The 25,139-nt window shown below is 38.2% G+C and overlaps 1 protein-coding gene across 1 annotated transcript; it reads left to right on the plus strand.

Annotated features, from left to right (window-relative positions):
- The first annotated feature begins 261 nt into the window (after nucleotides 1-261).
- AZI2 (5-azacytidine induced 2) lies at nucleotides 262-24,032 on the plus strand. The gene is made up of 8 exons (XM_010398916.3): nucleotides 262-503; nucleotides 8,820-9,049; nucleotides 11,492-11,617; nucleotides 11,922-12,021; nucleotides 13,728-13,876; nucleotides 16,112-16,173; nucleotides 19,442-19,557; nucleotides 22,314-24,032. The coding sequence occupies exons 2-8, from the start codon at nucleotides 8,825-8,827 to the stop codon at nucleotides 22,700-22,702; spliced, it is 1,167 nt and encodes a 388-aa protein (XP_010397218.2). The 5' UTR covers nucleotides 262-503; nucleotides 8,820-8,824; the 3' UTR covers nucleotides 22,703-24,032.
- Nucleotides 24,033-25,139: the final 1,107 nt, after the last annotated feature.

Raw genomic sequence — 25,139 nt, forward strand, 5'->3', positions numbered from 1 at the left:
ATCTCTAGAGGTCCCTTCCATCGCTAACAATCCTGTGACGCTGTGAGATGGTTACAAGTGGGAACGCCGACCTTGAGCAGCTTCCAGGCCGCTGGGGGCGGCAGCAGCCCCATCTACGGCCGGGCGGAGCCAGCCCTCGGCCGCGCTTCCCGTGGTGCTCGGCTCGGCCAGCGTCGGCCCGCTTGCACGCCGGGATTTGCAGTCCGCCCTCCCTCCTCCCTTCCCGGTCAGGCGGCGGCGCCGCCTCTCTCCTTCCGGGAGCGGGGCGCGCCCGTTGGCGGGGACCGAGACCGGCGTTTGTTGACTTCCTCGGAGGCGGCGGGGGCGGTGCCGAGCCCCGGGAATTCCCTGCGGTGGCGAAGGCCGAAGCCGCGGCGGGGCCGGCGGGGCGGGGGCGATGGGCGCCCGAGGGGGCCCGAGCGGAGACCGCGAGGGGCGGCGCTGCCTCCCCGCCGAGCTGAGCGCCCGCCGCTGACCCGCCCGGCCGAGCGGGGCCCGGACAGGTTGGTCCTGGCGCGGAGGGGAACGGGGGGGCTCTCCCGGGGTGCTAGGGAGCTTCGTGCCCCGTGGAAGAGGAGCGGCTCTCCGTGGGTAAAGAGTCTTTAGCTTCTCTTCTTAACATAGAGTGATCCTCGTAGAATCCCAGAATTGTTAGGATTGGAAGGGAGATCATCCAGTCCCGCTACCAAGACAGGGTCACCTCGAGCAGGTTACAGGTGATGCAGGAACGCGTGCAGGTGGGCTTTGAATGACTCCAGAGAGGGAGACTCCACGCCTTCCCTGGTCAGCCTGTTCCAGCGCTCTGCCTCTCTCGTATAAAGTTCTTCCTCATGTTGAAGTGGAACTTCCTGAGTTTCAGAAGGAGCAGGCTGTCGGTCTTGTGCCGTGTCCCTGCCTGTCTTACCCAGTCACACTTGGCCGGAATAAGGGGGTCATCCCGTGGGAGGGCGGTGAGCAAGGCTTACAGGTACCGCTACCAAACTGGGGTTGGGCCTCAGGCAGGTTGTCAGACTAGTTACAAAGCTGCCCCTAATCAAGCTGAAAAACTGGGTGGCCTCTTGGAGCTGCAGTTTGTGCCTTGGTACAGGGGGAATCTGGCAAATGAAATGAATAAAGTAGGACTATGGGGGTGAAAACAGAAACATGATGGCATATTGGAGCAGACAGGAATACAGGTCCTGCAGGCCATGTTAGTTTGGAAGAAGGGAGTGCAGATGAACATGGAGATGAGCATCACTAGTGGTGCTTTCAGCTTTTAAGAAATTACATATTTAAAACCTGCTGTTTCACCTGGTAGGGAGAATACCTATATCTCCTTAAATAAATTGGTCCCCTAGCAACTTAGAAGTGAGAGTGTGCATCAGCTGTTCCAGTGAGTGCTTTTAGGAGCTTTTTGTTTCTTAAGGAATCTTTTAATTTTCCCACTGTCTTACACTGTGTGTATGCAGTAAAGTCAGTGTGCTGGAAGCAGACTCTGGAAAAAGAGGAGGTAGGGGAGAATTATTGTCAGGACAGTTAAGTCTGCTCTGGGCTCCAAACATCAGTTTCTCTTCTGAGACATTTTTCTGGGAAATGTTGTTATGGACTATGGGAAACATGTAATTTCCTGGATAGTGGTGTATGATCAGATTCTGCTGCTGCTAATAATCCAAGTTATCTGTGCTCACATCTATTTAAGAACCTTAGCAATTCTACTAGAATTACTGTAGAAACCAAAAGAAATCTAAGATTATGACTACTTTTTGTTCTTTGAATAATTCCTGTTTATTAATAGGACTATTGTTAGAAGTGTTTCAGGTAATTGCCCAATAACTTAAGTAGATGATATTGCCTCAAATTTTAAGCACAGTTTTTTCATCTAAACTGTCAGTGAAGTCAGAAGGCAGAAAACACTGGTTGATTGAACTCTAGATCAGATTATAAGAAGGGTTTAGCCACCTCCTCACCCCCAAAAAACATTTTTTATGCTAAAGTTGGTAATTTTTCAGAACCTTGTTTGCTGCGTTTGCAGTTTAGAAAAGTGTGAGGTGACCATTGCCTGAGTACTAGCTATGTTATGCTTTACAATGAAAATTAAATAGTAAAAAGTTTTTCAAAAGAGCAAAGAGGGTGAAGTGACATCTTTGTGCAGCAAAAATGGGTAATAAATTAGAGACAGTTTTAAGATTGCCTAAATTTCAGCAAGTATGCTACTTTGGTTTTCAGTGTATCTCTATGTGACACTCAAAAGGTGAAGAAAGTGTGAAAATTATCAGCCAAATATATGAACGAACTGTACTTAGTGTACTCAGGGCAGAGAAATAGAATAATTTCATCTCACAGCATTGGAAAATCATAGAGTTTGCATAGAGTTGCAAATCCAGTAACATTTGTTTGTATTATTTCAATAGATGCATTGAAATGGAGATTGTGCACTATGACTATAAAATGTTCAGTGTGGGTTGCCCACTTAGGAATATGGAAACTCCCATGTCACTCACGTGTTATCCATATCTGGCTTCTTTAGAACAGAACTTGAAGAAAAAAAGAACATGTAGAAGGAAACATGATAAAATGCAGTGTGGGTTTACCTTTTGATATATGTTTTCATTCTTTCACAGGGATTTTCTAGACAGAAGTCATCTGACAGTCCAATTGAATAAAACAGTGATAATGAGATCCAGTTTGCTAAGATGGTGATGATAGGATTAACACAAGGGTCAGGATAGGAACCAGCTTGGTAGGAGTCAGGGGGGAGTTCTGCTGAAGGAGACTCCATACCTGTGTGTATTATCCATTGTTCACTTTGGAATCAGTCTTATGTTTTTGCTAAATGTTTATACTATAATTGCATTAATTAACTAATTTACATGATTCTACAATGTTTTTATGTGGAATTCTTAGTGTATGAAATCGTAGATGTAACTAAAATTTGACAGGACATTTGGGGAGAAGAAATTAAATTTGAGAGGGTAAGTGAAGCATAAGTGGCTTGAAGATTCAAAGTCATCCACTTAGAAGCTGCTAAGTGGAACTTATGTTCAAATGACCAGGTTTGTCTGAAATATTGCAATATAAATCTGAGTACAGAATTTTAGAAGACAGCCTAAGTTGAGAAGGACCTGGGAAGATCATCTGGTCCAACCTTTTTTGTAAAAGGGGAGCCTGGATGAGATTTGCTGACACCCTGTCCAGTTGTGTCTTGGAAGCCTGCAGATCTTGTGTTGGTGAGTTGCAGGATGACCAAGGACCATTGGTAAGACTCATTTTCCTTCCAGTAGCTGTAACAGGTGAGGCACATTTCCAGTTGAATTAAAAGTTAATGCAATTACATAAGGCTTTTCACTGAACTTGTGAACTTATTGAATGTTAATTAATCTGGCAGTTTAATTGAATAGAAGGAAACTTATGACTGGGAGGTAGGACCTGCTGTTTGGCTCGCAAAATGAGATATGAAAAAAAAATCCAAAACAAATCCTCTAAACTTTTGGAAATAGTTATTCTTTATAAACCTTTTGAACTGGGAAGGAATAAACACCAAAATAAGGGGTTTTCAGTAACCTTTTAAGATACTTACATTTGGTGCTAGAAATGTTTAACAGCCAAAAGCCATCTTGCTCCTACTTACGTTTCTTTGACAGTACTGCTCCTAATTAGTTTCAACATTAAATGTAATAATTTAATAAACAGGATTATATGATGCTGAAAAGATAATATTTTACTGACTCCTACTTCTGGGTTATTTTCCCCCTTTTCAGGTAGTTGTCAGGGAAAGTGATTATTGTGGTAGCATCCACAGAAAGGCAGATTCAATGCGGTACATTGAGGATGCGTAAGGTTTGCAAATTAGCAGTGGAGATACTGTAGTCTGGCACTGTTCAGAGAAAGTAAAATTTATCAAGCACTGTTGTCATAAAATGGGCTTTTTATTGCTTTCCTAGTTCTTGTGAGAGTAGATTATTTATTGTAAAAACCTTGGGATAGAAAAAAATTGCGTGTTGTACCTAAGGAGATTTAGCTTGCCTTCTGTAGCTTTCCCAGATGTTCAGGATAGATGAGCTACAGTGATCTGGTGTGTGAGCTGGGAGACAGTGACTTTCCATTTCCTGAAGGCAACAAAACGAAAGTGCTCTGGAGGTCAGATGCAGCTCCTGCACTGATGTGTTTGTGAAAGAGCACCAAGTACGTGGCCGGGGTGTGCCCCTGTGTGCAGGGACTCTCTGGAAGTGCACTGGGCCTGTGGACTTTGTCCATACGGAAGGATGAGCAGCAGCCAAAGTAGCAGCTACTGAGATGTGTATGTGTGTGTGTGTGAAATTTTTTTCCTTTAAAAATGGAGCAAGTATGTGTAAAAAGTGATGCCTGTCTCTGTAGAACAATCTGTTCACAACTGGAATCAAAGACAGCCTAAGATTTCTGAAGGAGAGATGCAAAGTGATGGATGCTTAAAGAGACTGGAAGTCTTGCTTGTTTTAACATATGTCATATGCTCCAAGTACTGTGTGGAGTTTTTGATGCTGGCTGCAGGAATTCTGTATTATTCCTTGCTGTGCTGAAGTGTCTTTTAAAAAAAGAAAAAAAATTCAGTACAGCTTTTCTGAAATTAAGGTGAGGGCTGCAACATGCTCACTCAGGATTCCTGTAGTTCAAAGGCACTTCTTGAATTTAAAGGGATTTTTTAATGTCAGTGTGCATATATGTATACCCTTCTATGTCAGGCAAGATAAATCAGTACAAAAATTATGCTGTTGTTATTAACAGCTGGAAACTATTCATACTACCATTATGAAGTCAAACCCCTCGAGTCTGGAAGGTAGACAGGAAAACAACCATCTTGAAATTATTTGCATTTGACATTTGGAAATATTTTGAAAACTGTTTTGTTCTCTTTCAAATCAACAGTTAGGCCAAAATGGGATTCTGCTTCATACTGGGAAAAATTTAATGTAATCCTGCTTTTACTATCTCTCCTTCTGATGCAAGAACAAGATTAGCATTTCAAACTACAGAGGTCTGTTTGTGCAGTGGTCTGTTTGCTATTAGAGCCTCTGCATCCCATGTTCCTCGTATGTAGAATGTGTTTTATATTTAACTGCCTCCCATGGTGTTAATGATTAGTATTCATAAAGCTCTATGAAGAGAAAAACTATGTTTCTGCCAAGTATTAGTAAGATATGGGAAAACGTTCTTTTTCTCAAGATATTTATTGTATTAAATCAAAGCTGTTCTGTAACCTGTGTTGAGCAATAGAAGTGGTTCTTGTAAACTCTTATTTTCTTTACATTCTGTGAAAGAAAACTTAAGTGGTGCCACCTCTTCAAACTCGTATATTTATAAACAGGGAACATAATTAGTCCTGCTAGAACTTAATACTGTGTCCTGTCAGCAGTGTATTCAGGTTGGGTTGTTTGTTTGCTTTTAAACATTAGTTATTTAATACAAACTGTACTACTGGTACTCATTTAATGCATTTATTTTTGGACATGAACATTAAAGTCCTTTTAAGCAGGCTGTTTTGTGTGCAGATCATTCTAAAGCATAAATGCAATACATTTATCACGGGCAAAGTATTTAACTACTGTGCTGAAGTAAAAGGAGTAAAAAGTATTAGGAAGACCTTTCTTGGGATGGGATGTGTGCTAAATGGGATTGTAAAGCTTGCCTTAAGGAGGCCAAGATGGACATAAATTGTATTCATAGACATTAACTTGTCAGTATATTACTGCAGATATTTTAGTGAGAAATCTTTCACTTCAACTGCTTACTGTAGGACAAATTATTTCATGAATTGCAGCTCCAGAGAGGTCAAAATTCACTCAGGTTCTTCAGAGTGACAGCTCCGGGGGATTTGCAGCAGTGCATACTGCAAAGTGTGGCTTTGAATTAGGAGAAGTCAAACAGATTAAAACAGGGCAGAACTCTGTGGCTGCACTTGGTGAACCATCCTGCAAGCCCTTCTGGCATTCTGCCAGATTCGAGGAGTTGTAACTTGTGTAATAACCAAAACACTTCTTTGATTGTTGCTCTCAGTTCATATTTTTTAAATGAGCAATATAATACTGGAGAATCTAAATTTTGATTCCTGTCCTTGAGTGAAATTAAAGACTACAGCTGTAGTCAGGGATTTCTTACATATCACCTTTTTCTATACTAAGGGTTTCTGTCTATCCTGACAGCAAAAAAAAGCTTTGTGAGCTGTGCATTTCACCATGGCCTTTATAGTACTGCTGATGTTGAACTGTTCAATAGCAGCTTGTCATTACTTAGTATGCAATACAGTTAGTCAAAACCATGTATATTGAATTTTCTGAACTGTTACCTTGGGTGTAGAAATTTAGAAAAGCATGCAAAGTCCCTTTGAATTATGTGGACTTACATGTTTCTCTTCTAAATAATCTCCAGATTATTAGATTACTTAGAGAGCAGCATCAGAAAACCCGAGTTGAATAATCCTATAAACTAAATCACATCTTTCTAGTAAAAAATGTTAGAGTAACTAACATTAGCAGGTGCAGGTTAGGTGTGTATTTGAATTTATAAAATAGTATTTGTGTATGCTGAGTCTTATTTGGAAGGTAAGTTTCTCTCTTGGAAGCTCATAAAGGCACTTTTAGTTAACAAAATGCAGAATAAATATGGTCTTCTGATGTTGTCTCCTGTTTTCCCATATTGCCATCTGCTGGTAGAAGTGATGTGTGCAAGAAATAGGGAACATATGATGCTCACTTTAGGAGCTATAGGAAAGCATGGGGACAAAGATCTATTTTATGTACAAGGTCAGAAATCTGCTGCTTTCTTCGAGAGATAATGATAAGCTGTGACACTTCTTTAACAACATTTGAGTCAAGTGTTCAGAGAAGAGGTGTTGCCTTGAGAGGGCAAGCTCTTGGGAATTTGATGAGATGGGTGACAAGACTTGCAGGGCCTTTGGTGAAATGGGGGAGGATAAGCTGGTATGTTATGCTCATCTTGGAAGACAAAATGAGCAATTCCTTCAGTCAGTTAATGCAGTTTGAATGATGTGGTGCTTTTGGTCAAGGTCACCTTGTGCATGGAGCGATACTGTTCTTACAATGAAAAGGAAGTGAACCTTTTTTGCAGGGCTCTTTCTACTTAAATATCACAGAAATCACAGAATATTCAAGGCAGAACAACAATCAAGGGAAGCTTAGGCTACTTTTTTTGTCAGAATGCATCAAACAATGTACAAGGCAACTATTCACCTTCTGAACATAACCATTAAAACAAGTTCAGCTTTGGTTTGTAGTGTTCTCTTTTTTTTTTCCCTGTTGAAACTCCACTGGTGTCTTATTTAGTACAAATGAGCTGTCACAGTTTTTTATCATGTTGTCTAACAGGCTTGGAGCAAATTGAGACAAATGCGATAACAGCACCATTGTTCAGCAGTAGCTGTACTCTGTAAGCTTTCCAGCATGGTGAGAGAAATTTAACCATATGTACAAGCTCTAGGCCTTTTCTTCTTATAATCTATAAACAAATGGAAGTCTAGTTTGAATTCTAATAGCAAATACACAGTAGAAGAAGCAATTGTGGCCATGGATTTTTTCTGCACTAATGCCGGCCTTTCCTGTAAAGTTCTGCCGATCAAGTTGGTTTTCTGTTGAAGTTTTTCCTGCAGTACAAAAAACTGTCTTCATTATGGTCAGGTCTTTGATTCCAGCATTTCTGTTGGTTCATTAGGTAATCATCAGGAACCTAAGGATTTGTTGAACGGGAAAAAAAAAAGTCTGCTTTTCGTAGAAGCCACATCAGTAGTTTGTTTAAAGGGGGCCAGTATTATCCGGCACTGTGTAGCATTCCTTAGTATTGCATAGAAATGCAAGGAATCTTGATGTTCATAACGAAATGAGATGTTTCTTTTTCTGGTTGGTTGGTTTTGAGTTTTGGGGGTTAAGTCTTGTTTCTAAATAAAACCCCAAAACTTGTTTCTGGTAACTAGTAACTCTAAGGAAAATGCTTCTGGGGGTTTTCCCTTGAGACCTGGTGCTCAAGAAAATACATAAATACTTCTTTAAGATGGTATTTTTTTATTTAATATTTTGCTGTGCCTAAATGATGTAGGTTATAACAAAAAATCAGTGTAACATTTACTTTGGATTTGTCACTCAGGTGGAACTGCCTGGTATAGAGTGACACTTTACTAATGGTTGGATTATTGTCAGTTTTCTCCACGCATATTGAGGCAAGTCATGTTACTGAGCATGTTTTCATTCTCATCATATTTTCAGTCAAAAAATTACTGTAATTGTTGTTCAGAAGGAGATTTTCTACAGTGACCAAGGAAAGAATAGCTACTCATGTAGCTCTTTAAGGATAAATGCAAGTGTACTTTAAGATTTCATTTTAAAGCTTGGGAAAAATGTAAGTGTTTGCATTCAGAAATGAAGGAACGTTGGCACTTGTGCTCAGGAACCACAGTAGTTAGTTGATTTGCTGGAACTATACTCTCTTTTACTGCTCAGTGCTGGCTTGCAAAAATTCTGATACAATATTAATATTCCTTTGGAGTTCAGATGGTTGGTACCAGCCAAATTCTACGCTGGTGTTAAAACTTAATAAAAATGAATTTGAGGGTTCATAAATCTGATAGGCACTCAAAATATTTTTATACAGTGAAACATGTCTTTTCTAAATGGTGTATTTTCAATGTAAAATGGATTTTGAGATTTTTCTCCAGTATTAAGATACTTCCTGATTTTTCAGTCTTGTCTTGTAATACTTAGGCAGAAACACCCTGCAGTATTATTTTGGAAGGTTTTCAGACTCTTGATGAATTTGTCTTTGTGAAAACTTAGCACTTATATCTGTCTTTTCAACAGCTGTCATGGAGGAGTTGGTAGAGGATGACATCTGTATTTTGAACCATGAAAAAGCAGACAATGCTCACAAGAGAGACAGCGATGTTCCTGTTCCATCGTATAGTGGAGATGAGTCTGTTGCCTCACACTTTGCACTTGTCACTGCCTATGAAGATATCAAGAAACGACTAAAGGAGACAGAGAAGGAGAACTCCTTCCTTAAAAAAAAAGTGAGAATTTTAGAAGAGAAGGTAAGAAAATAGTTGATGTACCAGTTTCTGGTAGCAGCTTCTTTTTTGCTCCTGGCTGGATGGCAGAGAAGGTTAAGGATTCAAAATACACATTTAAAATAATTTCCATATTAAAAAGTTTTTGTAAATCATTTTATTTGTTTAAGTGAAATGCATTTTGTTCCTCTGGTAGTGTAGTTGTGTCATACTGGGATTTTTGATTCTCACTGGGCATGTATATGATGCAATGCAAAGACAGTGGCTTTGATTCAGACAGATGTGTAGCTGCATAGAATTTGTCACTGTAGTTTGGGTGCCTCTTTATGGTGTTTATTAGCTTGGGCACATGTGACACAGTATTGTTGAACAGTGAGGTGCAAAGCCTGTACATTGTCAGAATCCAGGAACTGTTTATCAAAAGACTCTCTTGGGCTCAGCATACCAAAATGCTAAGGAAAAACTGGTTGCTGAGACCTCTCCAGCTAGCTAACCGCAGCCTCAAGAGTGAAACACGAAGTTGCAATGCTTGACAGAGATGATGGCTGGCTGACTTTTGATGCAAATGAATCTTGGAATTTGTTTTATAGGCAGTTTCTCATGGCCATGAACTAGTAAAGTTCATTAAAGCTAAAAATCGACCAGGGCACGGGTTTTTCTCTCCAAGTAAGGAATGCTGTCATTAAACATGTATTCATTTTCCAGTACCGAGTGTCTTTGTACTGCAGAAGTTCTTGACTTTGATAGATTGCCTTCTTGTATAAGGTACAAAGAAAGATCCTGGTGTTAGAGCTGAGACACTTTTTAGGAATTACTCCTAACAGTGTGCTACTGACTCTTAAAACCTTTCCAAATGTGTACTATTTTGTGGCATTGGAGTGAAGAACTTGAGTCACACTTGGCACAGCTTTGAAACACTCAGGAATTCTTGGTGAAGATAAGATTGACTTTTTCTCAAAAAGCAAAACTATCTCAGGACTTTCTTTATAAAAGGTCTGGGGGGATGTTGGGATTAGGAATAGAGCTTTAGACCTAATATTCTCTGAACCATGCTGAGTGTAACATCTTCTATGTGGTTACTCAAAATCACAATAAACAGGATTTGACCTTGACAATTCCTTTTGCTTTGTGTCTTTTGGTTTGGCCTGGTTCAGCTTAATTCTCTTGAAGACCATATTCTGTTTTCTGTAGAGAAAACATTTTAGTATGTGAATACCGTAAAAATATTTCTATGAGGGAGGGGTATTGAGAAGGCCCAGACTCTTACTGACTTTCAGTCTTTGTTAATAGCTAATGTACCTGTATGCTTAAAAAATATATGGGGAGTTAGCCCTTTGGAGTTTTCAATTTCAACATGCATGGAAAGTTCCCAGAAAAATATAAAGGACAAAACTTAAAAGGTCATCCATGTACTTTGAGAGTCAATACAAAAAAGCAAAGGGCAGGAGCTTCCTATCTTTGTGGCTTGTTTTCCCATACTTTCAAGCAAACACTTAAGAGGAGATTTTTAAGGTAGATATATGAGTGTCAATGCTTTGTTTTAGTAATTTTTTTGTGTGACTCCTTATTTTTAAGAAAATATGTGCAAATCTATTGTGAATATCTACAAGCGGTACACTGAATGTGTTGAAAGGAAGTGTGCAGGATAAAAAGAATAAAAAGGAAAATGCAATAATTAAAGCAATAACTTTTTATATGAATGGGTGTAATTTGATGTAAGACTTATTTTCTTTCTGTCTTACTAAAAACACTGAATATATTTTAACTCTGTTCCCCTTTTTTCTAGCAATCCAGTTGGTAGTGCTTACTCTGCCTTGCTTGTCTTTTGCCATAGCAGGCAGTGAGATGGTGGTGATCTGAAAGTTAATAGTTATTTGTAAAATAATTCTGCTTTGGCTTTTCTTACATAAATACACTGAAAAAATCTTTATTTACATTATGAGGCATTTAAGAAATTATGTTTGTTTTCCTTTGAACTTTCTATATGTTGTGTATTTACTTGCTTAAAACTCCTTTTTCAAAAAGCAGTTTACATTTTTTCAGAGCCTGGAAAAAATATGATTAAGGGATTATCAGTGTGAGTAATCATGACTTATGAGTGGTTTTAAGTACTCATAGGAATGAACGCATAGCAGTCCACTGGAAAGCGTCCCTGTCCATGGCAGGGGGGTTGGACTAGATGAGCTTTTAAATATCTTCTTCCAACTCAAACCACTCTATGATTCTATAAATTAATGAGCATTAAATATTGTTAGAGATTTCAAAATTTGTAGACAGCCTTTGTTGCACTTCGGTAAAAAACTTAGGCCCATATCAGTGTATTTGATTAGTTTATTATCTAAACTGGGAAAAAAAGGAAAAGCTGTTAGATTAATATTGCAGGCTGTACCATTGCCTTTTTAAGATGTTGCAGTTCTCAGCATAACATACAAAAATTATAATTTCTCCTGTGTGTTAAACGTTCAGGTGCTTGGCTCCCGGCTGGAAGAGGAGTGCAGCTCAGTTGGGCGGGAACAAGTCAACAAGGCCTACCAAGCCTATCGAGAGGCCTGCATCGACCGAGATCATCTGAAAAGCAAACTGGAAAAAATGGTGTGCCCTCTTAAGTAATGACTTCAATGCACGCTTTATCAGTACTGCATAGTTAGTACATGTTTACTGTGGAATGAATTTTATATACTAAAGATCTGTGATGTTGGTTTTATCACTCTTTTAAAGTACATGACAATACTTCCTGTAAGTACTTCAATTTTAGTACTGGGCTAGAATAATGCTAAAAAAAGTCAAAGTAATTTTTTTTGCTGTTGTTTTTGTTCTAAAATATTGAATTGTCACACATGATAGAAAAATGCTTCACCCCTTATTTTGGGTTGGGTTTTTTCCCTTTTGAAAATAGGTGAAAGAAAGTGCAGAATCCTTGAAAAACTTGAACGAACAGTTGCAGTCTAAAGAAATAGAGCTGTTACAACTGAGAACTGAAGTGGAAACTCAGCAAGGTATGCATTTGGTTACTTCATCTTATGGTACATTTAGGAGCCCTAGTGGTTACATTGTGATCTTTGGACATGAAGAGGCTTAACCCTATATAGGGGGCAAGGTAAGAGAGGCATGAACAGCAGTGACTACTTTGAACTTGTCTTCATTCTTGTGAATGGTGATGTGCATGTTAGGTAATCATAATTGAGGAGCTTCGTGGTAAAGATCTGAGGCTGTTGTGTTCTTCCACTGTAGGTGATATACTAATTTGAGAAATGGGCACCACCTGACAGTTTATAGGCTGTGTCATGTACATCTCTGGATCCCACCACCACCTTTTCCTCAAAGCAGGGCAGGGGCTTGTTCAAGTATAAAGATCATTCAGTCAATCCCACTTCCTCTGGCACCTGCAGAGGTCCAGTATATTGCTTTGTCTATTTTGCTGTTGGGATTTGACAAATACAAGAGGATGTTGTATAGCAATAGCTGCAGTCGCCAACAGTCAGACAGCTGGGAAATGAGAAAAGATAGAAAGATGCTGGTTGTAGAGAGCCTGGTGAAAAGAGGAAGGAGAAAGAAACAGTATATCCTGGTAATTCCAAAAGCCCAAATCCAGCTTCTGTTACTGCAGTTGTAAAGAATGCTCCGTATGTAATAGATGTGTAAAACAAAACACCATGGAAGAAAAAAACCCCTTGATTAATTTAGTTACAAGAGTAGAGAACAAAAAAATGCCATCTGTATGAAGTTAGAGAAATGGACTGACTCAGAGTCTGTACAAGTGCAGTCATTTGAAAGGCACTTTTAAGTATGGCTGTGCTTGAATTGGATTACTTTCCAAGAGGACCTTAAGCATGTAATGCACTACTTCAATTGCACAAATGTTTAAACCTAGAACAAACTGCAGGTAGTGCTTGTGTATCACTGTTGAGCACCTCATGGTTTAAGGAGGTAAAAATTACAGAGTCTATAAGGAGAGCTCTGAAAATGTGGTGATTTCAATCCTTATTTGTAACGCAGTTTTACTCATAAGTGGACTCTGAGTACCTTGTTTAAAAAAAAAGAATCAGTGTAACTTAAGCTTGTCTAAACTATTAAATCCGGAAATAAGTGTACCCACAAGTTGAAGACTTGTGAGTTTTCTTCCTTTCATGTTCTTTCTTGTCTTGCTGTCTCACTAGTGTGCTACTGATCTGATGGTAGCATCAGGTTACCGTGTGAATTGCTTCGGTCTAGTAAGATTTGTGTAACTTTCATGCTTTCCCCTCTTGTTTTGATTGTATCTTTTGTTGTTCTGTTTGGGACTTCTTGATATTAAACTTGGGGAAAACTTAATGGTAAATTATGTAACAATACAAATCTGAGGGCAAAAAGGCTCATGTTTTCAAAGCATGTAAGAAGTATGCAAGTTGGCGTATATGATGTGTCTTTGCCATGAACTGACTTTTCTATTTCCAATGCCTTTTTATGCTGGTACTTCCTCTTTCCCTGTGTCAAGTCTCCAGTGCATTCCTAGAAAGTAGGGCTTCATGATTTAAACCCAGAAAATAGACCACCTCTGCCAACAGCTCTACCAGTGTTACAGTTCCCTGTTGCCATAGACTCCAGTTTCTTCAGAATATGATGTTTCTGTAGGGCATGGGCTGGTTGAGGAGAGTCTTGCATTTTGAGTTACATTCCTTGGACTGAGATTGGAATCTGATTGTCTTGCTTGTCTTCTTTACAGTGATGAAAAGTCTGAGTTGTACTCAGGCTAACTGGGAATTAGAGAAGCTGAACAGTGACCTAAAAGTGCATAGTCTGGAACAGGATCTAGAAAAACTCAAGGAAGAGTGCAACAGTCTCAGGAAGGAGTTGCAAAATTCCAAGCAGAAGGTACCTTAATTTTTAAGGAATTTTTGTATTAATGGTTTATTTTAAATCCCATGATCAATCAAAATCAAGCGTTAACAAAAACACGAAGTATACAATTGAGTGAAAGAGTAGTATCTTGGTAAAATTGACCTTAAATATTTTTATAGACTGTCATTTTCCTTGGAAATAGGAACAGGCTCCTCAGGGAAGTGTTCCTGGCATCAAGCCTGTTTACTAAGTGTCTGGGTGATGCTCTTAATTACAAAGTTTAGTTTGAGGCAGTCCTGCAATGAGCAGGGAGTTGAACTTAATCCTCAGGAGTCCCTTCCAACTTGAGATATTCTATGATTAGGTGAGATTTCCCAGTCATTACCCATATAACAACAGAAAATAAAGCTTTATGATTTCTTATAAGTAGCCACTGAAGTGTTCTATATAAGCTGGGCTACTAAGAAAGTTTGGGCAAAAGCTAGTCTCTATTTTTTTTTTTTTTTTAAAGCAACAATGTGATGTTAACGTTAAAAGATGTCATGAACTTTGTTTATGGAGGTCCAACGCTTTTCTTTAGGGTAGTTGCATGAAGCTTGTCGGGAAAGTACCTCTTTTGGCAGCCTTCCCTGCCATTTCTGTGGCAGATTGCTGTTTTGAGGGACACATTTTGTAGCCTGGATGTTGTTAGGATCTCAGAAAGAAAATTAAGGTAACAGTAACAAAAAGTAGGTTATTGTCTATTGCATTCTTACTGCTTCCCATCTTACCTTTGATGAAATGTACAGTGCCAGTCTCTAGGACTCTGCAGTCACATTGAAGTTACACAGTGAATGTAAAACATTTTAATGTGATTGTTTGAGGAGGCAGATTCCTTATGGTCATTAATAATGATGATTATGTAATCTTGAGTCACACCACATTTGAGTGAGTCTGCATTTTTTCCACTAGGTGGGGATAAAGCACTTGAGGTGTTTAGTTAACTTCCCCTACTGTTGGTTGGTTCACTTGTGTCTGGAACTCTTTCAGGTGCTTTCAATAACTTGTAAAATCTGAAGGCTTGCTGTAACTTGTGCAGTTCTGGTGTCTTTGGGTAACTCTAGAACAGAGTAACGGCTGCATAAATAAATGAGGATTGCAGATTATATTGTGAGAGTGAATGATGTCAGAGAGAACAGACTAAAATAGCAGTTGTAAGATACACTACACATGACACTGTTTAAATAGTGTTTATGCCAGCAGCTTTTGTTGCACAGAACAAATACAGGGAACAGCTTTTTGTTCTGTTTTGGGGGTTTTTGTTAGGCTTTTTTTTGTTGTTTTTTTGTTGGTCTTTAATATAATTTCTTCTTGGTCCTGGTAACTGCTTAATATAGGAAATAAAAAGTGCACATTTTCAAATGTGGGGCAATACAGTGCAACTTTTTTTTTAACTATGAATTTGAATCTTTGATGGAGGATGGTGAGAGAGTTCAGGAGGAAAAAAAATCCGTCAGGTGAAATACAGTCAAGTGTGATCAAAGGGCAATGACAAATCAGCATTATTTCAACTCAGCTGGTATTTTCATTATTACTTATTTTCATTACATTAGTTAGTTTAGCTAACATGTAATGGAAATAAGTAATAATGAAAATAATGAAAACATTTTTGCAAAAGAAAATAAGGGATATGAGGGAGGGAGCTCATCACAAATGACAGTCTAATAGGAATATGACTAACAAAGTGAGCCCAATGTTTGATTTGTTAAATAGCCCTGGTAAATTCAGTGAGGCTGCCTGTATGTGCAGTTTTAAAGTAGTCTTTCAGACTGAAGGGATAAATTATGTTCTGTCATAAAAGTAACCTGTGGAAGTAAATCTATACTGGAACAGTTTGCTTTAATTTAAAGATCTTTATATACTGTGATAGGGAAAGAACCAAAAAAAAAGACTGTTTAAAAAGCAAAAATTGAGACTCAAAACTTTTGATGTCCATTTAAAAAAGTAATCAATCTCAAATTCTGAGAGTTCAGCTGTTTTAAAAAAAGAGTATGGAGGTGGCTGAGCAATGCCTTCATATAAGTAGGTAGTTTAAGCATTTTTAAGTGGAAATTCTTAGTAGAAGTCTTTATTTCCCCTTTGAAACCCACTGCATCTAACACAAATGAAGACTACTTTACTTGTGAATTTCAGTATTAGGGAACTTGGAGTTTCACTGCCATTTTTCGAGGTAGGAGATCTGAAATCATGTTCATTCAGTCTCTGTCTTCCCTTCATTCTGTTACGCAGGACCAGGCTCAAGAGGAAAATGTATTACATGGAGACCACCTTCAAAGGCAAGACATCCCGAGGTATGAAGTATTTTCTGTTTACTGAGGGACAGTTATTTGAACAAGTAAATTATTCTTGCAGACTCTTTAGGTGTGTTATTTCAAGTTACATAATTTATTTCAAAGTCTAGGTATACTTATTTAGCAAGGTCATTGTAAAGTTTTTTGTCATGTTTGTAGTTTGGGATGATGATAATGAACATTTGTATCTCCAGATTGTTGTACAGAAAATGAAAATTTAATTAACTTGGATTTAAAAATAAGATTTTTTAATAATTAGTTGACTGGAGGAGGTGGTAGATAAAGTTTCAAGTCTCAAGCTGGCTCTGGAATATCTTCATTCTGTGTATGGAGAGATTTCTATGTTTGCAAATCCCTTGCTTAGTGCTGGAACATACATTCTTTGTTAGTGTGGTGCAGTAATGTTCCTACTAGAGGACTTTTTTTTAATATTGGAGAGACATTATGTGGCCTATTCAAAAAGAAATAGCAATTGTCCAGAAAAATGCTAAAATACCAGAAAGCATTTTTTCTCATTTTTGCACCCATTCAAATAATAATTATGCTTACGATATAAACTCCGATATTACCCCGCCTTGACTGTGCGTGCTGTATTAGAAGGTATCTATATCTGTCAATTCTTGATGGAAAAGAGCTGTTCATGGATGCATGGGAGTTCCCCAGATCTTGTGGAAATGAAGCGCTGTGTCTCGTACAGCCAGTAATGCCTGGTGGAGCACTTACACCATCTTCCACCAGGGGGAAGAGCGGCCCTTCACAATGCCAGGCTTTAGTGCAGCGCGCCTTGGCGCTTCCTTGGGCGTTGAAGAGACGGGAAGGGAGATCAGCCACTGAAAGAGAACACACAGATCCTTCCCTTCGTATATTCCCTGGTGCAGTGATTATAATAATGCACACCCTACACACAAATCACACTTGGTCCTTTCACCTCGACTGGATACTTATTCCTGTGCTTTCTCCTGGAACTTTGCAGTCAGTCTTACACGCCTGATAAAAGGTGTTCTCTCAAGACTCAGCAGTGATGTCTTTGATTGTTTGATCACTGCTCTGATCAAACTGATCACTTGATCAAATGATCATTGATCAGAGCAGATTTATTCCACAAAGCAGTGCTCAGGTTGCAGCCATCTAAAATAGCATATGTACAGTATGGTGTTTATTGTAATATAAACAGTGAATGTGTAATAAATAGTAAGCCTATCCAAAAATCTTTGGAAAAAACACTTGAAAAACGTACTATGAGAAACATTTGTTGTAGCAAGCAATCCTGCTTTTTATGGGAAATGGAGGCACTTGCACATAGCTAACTTTTTGGAAAGTAGTTATTTCATATTTGTGAGCAGCCTGCAAATCTGACTTTCTCAGTGTGCAAATCTAATTTGCTGTAGATTTAGATGGGCTGTCATGGTGAAAGTTCATATTGCATGTTAGAAGGCAGTATAGGATAAACCTCCAAGCACAGGGAATCCTTAGCTTTCAATTACAAATTCCTTGAAAATTAGGCTTTGCAATGGGATTCTAGGTCAGTATTCACAAAAACAATTAAAATCTGTTGCATGTAATTTAAGTGGAATTCTGGTACCTGCAGCCCTTTGCAAGATGCTTGTAAAAGTGCTGAATGCACTTTAAAAAATTCATCCAAGCACTTCCCTTCTGGCTGGTGGCAGACACTAAGCTGTCCTTATATTTACCACTTCTGTGTTAAATATTGGACAGTTCTGATTTGACATAACTGAAGTTTTTGATCTTATTTTTTAGACCAAAACACGAGAATTAATGAGGTAGGGTTGCCACATTAACTTTAAAATTAAGTTGTCATCTCTTAAGAGTTCAAAGAGCCCAAAGGAGACTGCAGTACAAAGGCCACAGGTTTAGCTGAACTTGAAATATCAATTCTGAAAATTTTAACTTTCTATCTGTGAGAATTGCTGACACTTAATCCGTTATCTATTAAAATATCAGCTTCCTCTGCTCTTCAACAGAGGTTTATGAATCTGGATGTTTGTATTCTGGGGAAGTATTTCTGTCCATAGAATTTTTATTTCTTTGTTTTAAGGGAACTGTCTTAGCATTGACTTGCATAATAGCTGCTTCTCAGAGTGATTTGGAACACATCTGTGCTTGATATATTTCATGCAGGAGTGATCCTATATGGCTATTTTAGGAGGATAGCATTACATACAGTTAAAAAGCTTATTAATTCTTACACATCTCAATAGCTTGAGATATTGAGCTGTTATCAAATAAATGCCTTTTAGGTGAACGTAGTAAGGAAGAATATATTCTGGAAACTCTCATCCACTATATTTGTCCTCAATAAATGTTTTGGTAGAATGTTAAGCATTAAAAAAGCATTAAATCATTGATTTCATGTTTAAGTTGAAGTAACTACATCCTTATGTCTTTTAACACTAAGTTAATTATTAATCAACATAAATGTGATAGCTGGTGAGCCTGCTAGAAATGTTACCAAGAAACATATGGTAATGCTGACTTCTCTCTTTTTTTTTTTTGTTCTTAATTTTCTTACCAGTTATAAACCTGAAACATCAGTATTGGAGCAGTGCTGCTGTTGCTAAATATGTTTCTCATTATGCTGTCTTAGAGAATGATTTGGATCACTGTTTTTTACACTGTCTGATAAGGCAGTGTATTAACATTAAATTGGATGACTTGAATATGAAACAGTATGTTTTATATTTTAGTTTGGACTCTGTGTTTATACTCAGTTTGGGTCTTGGGTATTTAGTCTGAATTCAGTGGATGGTGTAAATACTGTTTTTTGATTATTTAAAATTACAATCAGCCAATATTATTAGGCTTATAATATCTGTTGGGGTGTGTGGTCATTTATTGAAAGGTATTCAGGGTTACAACTCTTCCTCTTTTATAACCTTGGTGTCACTTTATTTAAGGTATTCCTTTGAGATAACTAATTCTATTGGAAGATTAGTTTCAGATACTGAAATGGAAAAGTATGCTTCATATTTCTTTCCTTTGGAGAGTTGAAATTATTATTCTTACCTAGTATGTCAATATATAATGCATTGTATATTGTAATAGGTAAGAATTAAATAAAATATTCAGAGGTCCATCGTTTAAGGTAATTCTCAGTACTGTTTAGCCCATTAGAGTTATGGTACTCTAACGAAATTTGCAATGTGTGTCAGGCAAGAACAATTTATTAACAGTTAACACTTGACAAGCATGTTAATAGGCTGCTTTAGAGGCAGCAATATTTAACTTGTAATAAATTTTTGTTTTGAAGTGTGCAACAAACATATTGGGACCTGAAGAGAGAAATGTCTAATTTGCGTGTAGTGGCTGACAAGCAAGCTGAGGTCCTACGAAAACTGAAAAGAAACCCAACAGGAGCCAAGAAAGGCAAGTCAGTGTTTGCAGTAACAGACCTTACAAACACAAACCCTTGATTCAAGCTGTAGCATTTTAAAAATAAACTAGCTATCATATCTCATCAGAATCTCATCAATTGAAGTTGATCAGCTAGACTGTACTATGGTTCCAGCTTACCCATTTTCTGCTTTTGCTTCTGTCTCATACTGGTCAACTTCACACATAAAGGTGTTGCTGATGTGTTTTTTCTTCAGTACTGTATTCTGTTCCCCTTGTGGCTTTTTTCTCAGTCAAGTGTTGCTTATGTGCACAAGGCTGAGGTGTTAAGTTTACTCGTATTTGACCTTTTACCACAACTACTTCATATGAGGGGGGAAAAAATCTTTTTGCAAATGCAGTCTTATTTTCCCAGTACAGAATATATGAAGTATTAAATTGGCAACATTTTAAAATCAGACTTTAAAAGACTGAAATTCCCTTATGGTTCTGTATTTCTTTATGTTGTGTTCAGAAAAGTTGCCTTTTCTAGCAAAATGCTACACAGTGTGACATTTTCTGAATGTTAGAATACTGGGGAAGCAAAACTGCCTTAAATAATTTTAAGGGTTAAATATTTTTCACATGAAATATTTAAAATTTCTGTGAGCAGTTCATCAGACAGTTCTTCTGTTCCACACATATGTTTCTCTCAAGCCAAATGCTAGACTATCAGTCAAACAGTGGTAAAGAGTTGATTTCCTTTGCTTTCTGCTCCCTTCAATTGTGGTCTTTACTGTGCTCAAAATACCAGTGGAAGACAGGGAACTTGGTTACAGTGTACTGGTCACAGTCTCTGATGTCCCTGTCCATTACCAGATCAAGACATTTTGTTTCTAAACAGCTCAGTGAGGTAATGACAGGATTCACCCCCCCAGCAGTCCCTGCTTTTGTGGTCAGCAGTGACTAATGATCACTTTGTCTGTGGTACTTGGCTGATACAAACTATCAACACATTTTGTAGACTTGGCCATATTGTTACCAGGTGAGTCTGTGTTTCTAAAGTCCTAAAATCTGTTTTTCAAATAACTTCAGCAGAGACACTGGGAACTGAATGAGTCTAAATAATCTTAAATCTGCCACAGTTTGATGTGATCATATAGTGTCTTATGTCCTTATTTTTAATTTGGAGTTACCTGTCTTGCCACTACACAACTATTGATTTTTCTCTTCTCCTTGGTGAGGAGTCTCACTTTCTGCAGTTCTTATGCAGTTGTTTGTCCACAGCCATAGAAGGTATTCTTGATTGGTCAGGAAACAAGGCCTTTTCATCTGTAGACTTTTTTCAGTAATTTTTCAGAAGTATGTGAGAGTGGTCAGGTCTGATGGTGGTCATCAGCCACACTTATGAATGCAGTACAGATACATCTGTGCTTATATTTATAGACTAATCTTGATTTATGTAAAATATGAGTAGAATTGACTGAAACCTTCCACTTCCTATACCGGTAGTACTGGCTGTTTTAGCATCTACAAACCAGCTGCCGTTGGTAGAGGTGCATTAAGTCTGCAGAACACGTGTTCATTATTCTGTGTGGGACATGAACAGTATCAGTTAACATGTGAATTCTACTTATCTGTTATGTATGGAGGCATTTTCCACAAATGTGTGTGTCTGTGGGGTGGTTGTTTTTTTGGTTTGGTTTTGGGGATTTTTTGGGGGAGGCGGCAGGGGGTGTCTTTTTGGTTTGGTTTTCTTTTGTACATATTCAATCTATTTTCAGTGGATTCAATTTTTCTTGAACTTCCAAAGGTCTGTAGGCCTCAAATTGCTTTTTACACCTGCCAGCACAAAGAGGCCAAATCCAGTGCCTTAGCATGTCTTTCAGACATGATGCCCATGCTATTGGAAAATGGTTTTGGCTGCCATCCACGAATTTTAATTTATTGTGACAAACAGAAGTTGTATTCTTTGACCAAGAGACCAGCTTGTTTTTCTGTCCTGTAAGAACTAAAGTTAAAAATTGCAATTCACGCTCAAGATAACAGCTACTCTAGAAAACTCTATGTAAGATGTGAGTTTAACTGCAGGAAGCATTAATCTACTCTCATTACATGTTTATGTACATTATCACTACAAAACAAAATTACCTGCTTGTATTTGGCAATCTGTTCAGATGTGTGTGGAAGGTACAGCTCTTCCATTTCAGGTAGATGCTGTTCTGTTTCAAAATCTCCTCCTTCCTAACAGTTTAAAACTCCCTTGCAATTTCAGATGGCTGAACAGTGCAGTCTCTTGCTTTACTTTTGGAAGTCAGACAATAGTGGAGCACAGAGAACCTGTGAACACCATGTGTTTCCCTTTTACTGCTTCATGGACAGCGAGAATTCAGGTTCTGGGTGGCACGAAAACACAACTTGTTAAATTAATTGGTAGAGTAGGAAGCAGCATTCACTGTTCTGCACCTGGCTGGTTTCTCCAAGCATGTGAAAATGGTCTCTGTTTCAGCATTCCTTCCAGTCTGGTCAGAAAGATCCATCAGTTTATCTATGTTGAAATGGGAGTTGGGAGATATCCTTGGAGTTGGGTATATTTTAGACACTGTGATTTCAGGATTTCGGGTTCATCCTGAGTCTGGTGAGGGTAGTATTTGTTTGTAGCTTTCAAGTAGTTACTGAATATGGTCTGGAAACTTGTGGCTTGAAGAAACTGTGTTTAACATCCCTGCTAGACTGTAGTACATTTGGAGTACATGAAAAATGCATTAGATAATGTAATTTTAAAATCTTTTTCTATCTTCTTCCTTCAGCTGCCTCTACTGCACCAGTGCAATGTGTTGACTTGAACATTTCAAAGCTGAATTTGACATCTGGGGTAGTTTATAAAAACCTCTCACAAAATGATAAAGCCCTTGGCAACGCTGTGTCTCCCCCTCTGCTGAGAGATGCCCATGTCCCATCAGAAAGGGTGATCCTACAAGCATGGACAGATGAGAGACCAATTCCAGCTGATGGCAAAATGTTTCAGGAACACCATTCTTATGGAAAGAGCTCTCTGGAAGATAATTCCTGGGTATTCCCAAGTCCTCCAAAGCCCAATGAGAATATGTTTTGGGAAATGAAAAATAATCCAACTTTGTTAAACTGTCCAGCAGATTACCTGGATCAGTGTAATCAAAACTGTCTGCACAAGAGTTAACAATTTTTTGAATGAATTGAGGCATTTTTGGAGTGATTCTGAATAGGCACCTTAATGCTTGAACTTTTAAGGAGAGAAAACAAATTGCTTGAAATGTTCTTTATTTTTGATTCTAGTTCCAAATCAGAAAGCCTAGTCTTCCTCTGCTGTAAATCAGGAGCAAGTTCCTTGACGTTAAAGATGTGCTGGTATTATGTAAATACAAAGAAATCTCACATGGGGAGTAGATAGTCTTGTACTGCAAATGACATACATTTGCAAAAGGTTACACTGAAAAGTGAGTTTGTGGAATAAAACAAAATAATCCAATTCTGTATTTGTTTGCTATTTGTATGTTACCAAGAAAATACTTGGTATCCAGTGTTAGAACTTGTACCAGCTCTGAGCTTTTATTTTGACAGTGTTCTTTTTCAGAATAAGACATAATACGAAGAATTGGATTCTCTCTTCTTCTTCCTTTCAATTAGCTTTGATTCCTCTGGTTTGGAAATGCATTTTTCTGTAATTTTTAACCAAGAAAGGTGAGAATTTTTTTATAATTTTTTTTTCAACCTTGATTTATATGAGAGAGTGACAAGACAAAATTCTCCCCTAGGCAATCCTGTTTAGATTGCCCCGTTTGGAGCTTGATTGTGAATTGTGAAGGACCATAAGTAATGGCTGCTGAACACTGTGAATCCTGGAGGTTCAGCTGGTTTCCCTCAGTTCCTGCTGAAGGAAGCTGATGAAACTGCACGGTGGTGCTGTCACATACCCAGCCTGCTCACAGTGCAGTTTTCCATACTGTGCCTCCTTTGCACAGCACCACAACTCTGACTCTCTATTTGTGTGGTGGTGAAGGCTACTAACTTTTCTTTTGTTAAAGAAACAAAGCCTTAATTTAATTAGACTTGGTGTTGTTGCATTGTTGATATACAAAAAGAAGTATTTTTGTAGTGTCTTTAGTATGCCATTGAGAACCAGAGCTACTAGAATTCCAACTATCTGCTTTATAGATTATGGGTGTCTAGGCACTACTTTTTCTTTTTTTTTTTTCCCCTTAAGGCTGTGAACTGTTTCTAGACACATATAATTTATGCCTTTTTTTTTTTTTTTTGGTAAAATTCTCTGCTTTGTATCTGGCTTAATACAGCAGAGTGAAGTGAAATGTCTTGACTGCTCAAAAAGTTGAAGAAAAATGCTTTGTATTTTAGATCCACGATACCTAACTTGTAATGGGTGGGAAGATACTTAATACTGAATATTCCATTTACAGATGTGTGGGTGGGTGAAGTATCCAGCTTCACAGATCCAGCTTAACATCAAAGTAATAAAAATTAATTTCACAGCTGTTTAGTAGCAAATTATCTTAAGATTGCTTGCAAATACATGGGGAAGCTTTGACTGTAGCACAGCCATAGTAACGGTGGGCTGTAGAAGTGTTACAAGGGTGCTACGTGACCTGTGTGGTTCCAGACACTCTTCCCTGCACAGTAAGTACTTCAGACAGAGCCCATCTTTCGCTTTGTCTATCAAAGGCAAAAAAATGCCTTCCAGGTATCTTCTCCTATAGTACAAACAGCATACATAAATAATGTTTCCCATTCACCAGATATTGTTTTTATCTTTCTATTATCTTGCTCACGTATACTGGCTTGTCTGTGATTAATGGAAATGGTGTCAGATCCTGGAATTTTTTCTGACCAATGAACACAGCTGACTCAGGGGAGTACAATCTCTTGGAAAGTAATAGAACAAAATCCAATATGCATAAAACAAATCCAAGTCACTAGGTGTTAGCTGATAGAACCAACTACCTATGTAATAACAAAGAAAACATTTCATGTGGCTGCATAAGCTATATGGTACCTAGTTCTAATGTAGCTTACTTTTGGGGTTCCCCACCTCAACATTACAGAGGTTTTTTATTAAGGAATGTAATATCCAACAGGCATTAACATGATTTGTGCAATGAAGGAATTCTACTGTGTAAGATATTAAATAAATTTATTTTTGTTTGAAATTGGCTTCACTAACAAATCTCCTTTCCGTATTTGGCACAAAATTTTTTACTGAAGTTTTAATTCCTTTATTGTGTATAAATGTTATTCCAAATACAAGCAATTAGATTTGAGGTTCATCCACTTTGATTCAAGGAAAAAAATCAGCCATGTGCTGTAGCCTGCTTCAGCATATTCTGGGAAAAGTATCCTCCTGGATGTTGAAACCTGAAGGCTTTAGTTACCTTAAGCTGTGGTGCTTTGACTACTTGTGTCAAAAGGTTCCCAGTCAGCCTGTCCTGTGCAAAATTAAAATTAAGCTTTTCTGTATAGAGCCTGAGAATTTCCAGGTTTTGCATTTGACCCTTGGTTTATATTCTGTGCTTCTTCCCGTGCTGGAGAAGGGAGCAGCAGTGTCTGCTGAGGGACTTCAGGAGCACTGCAGCTAACTGGGGAGA

The sequence above is a fragment of the Corvus cornix genome, chromosome 2 (genome assembly GCF_000738735.6).
Source record: "Corvus cornix cornix isolate S_Up_H32 chromosome 2, ASM73873v5, whole genome shotgun sequence".
NCBI lineage: Eukaryota > Metazoa > Chordata > Aves > Passeriformes > Corvidae > Corvus > Corvus cornix.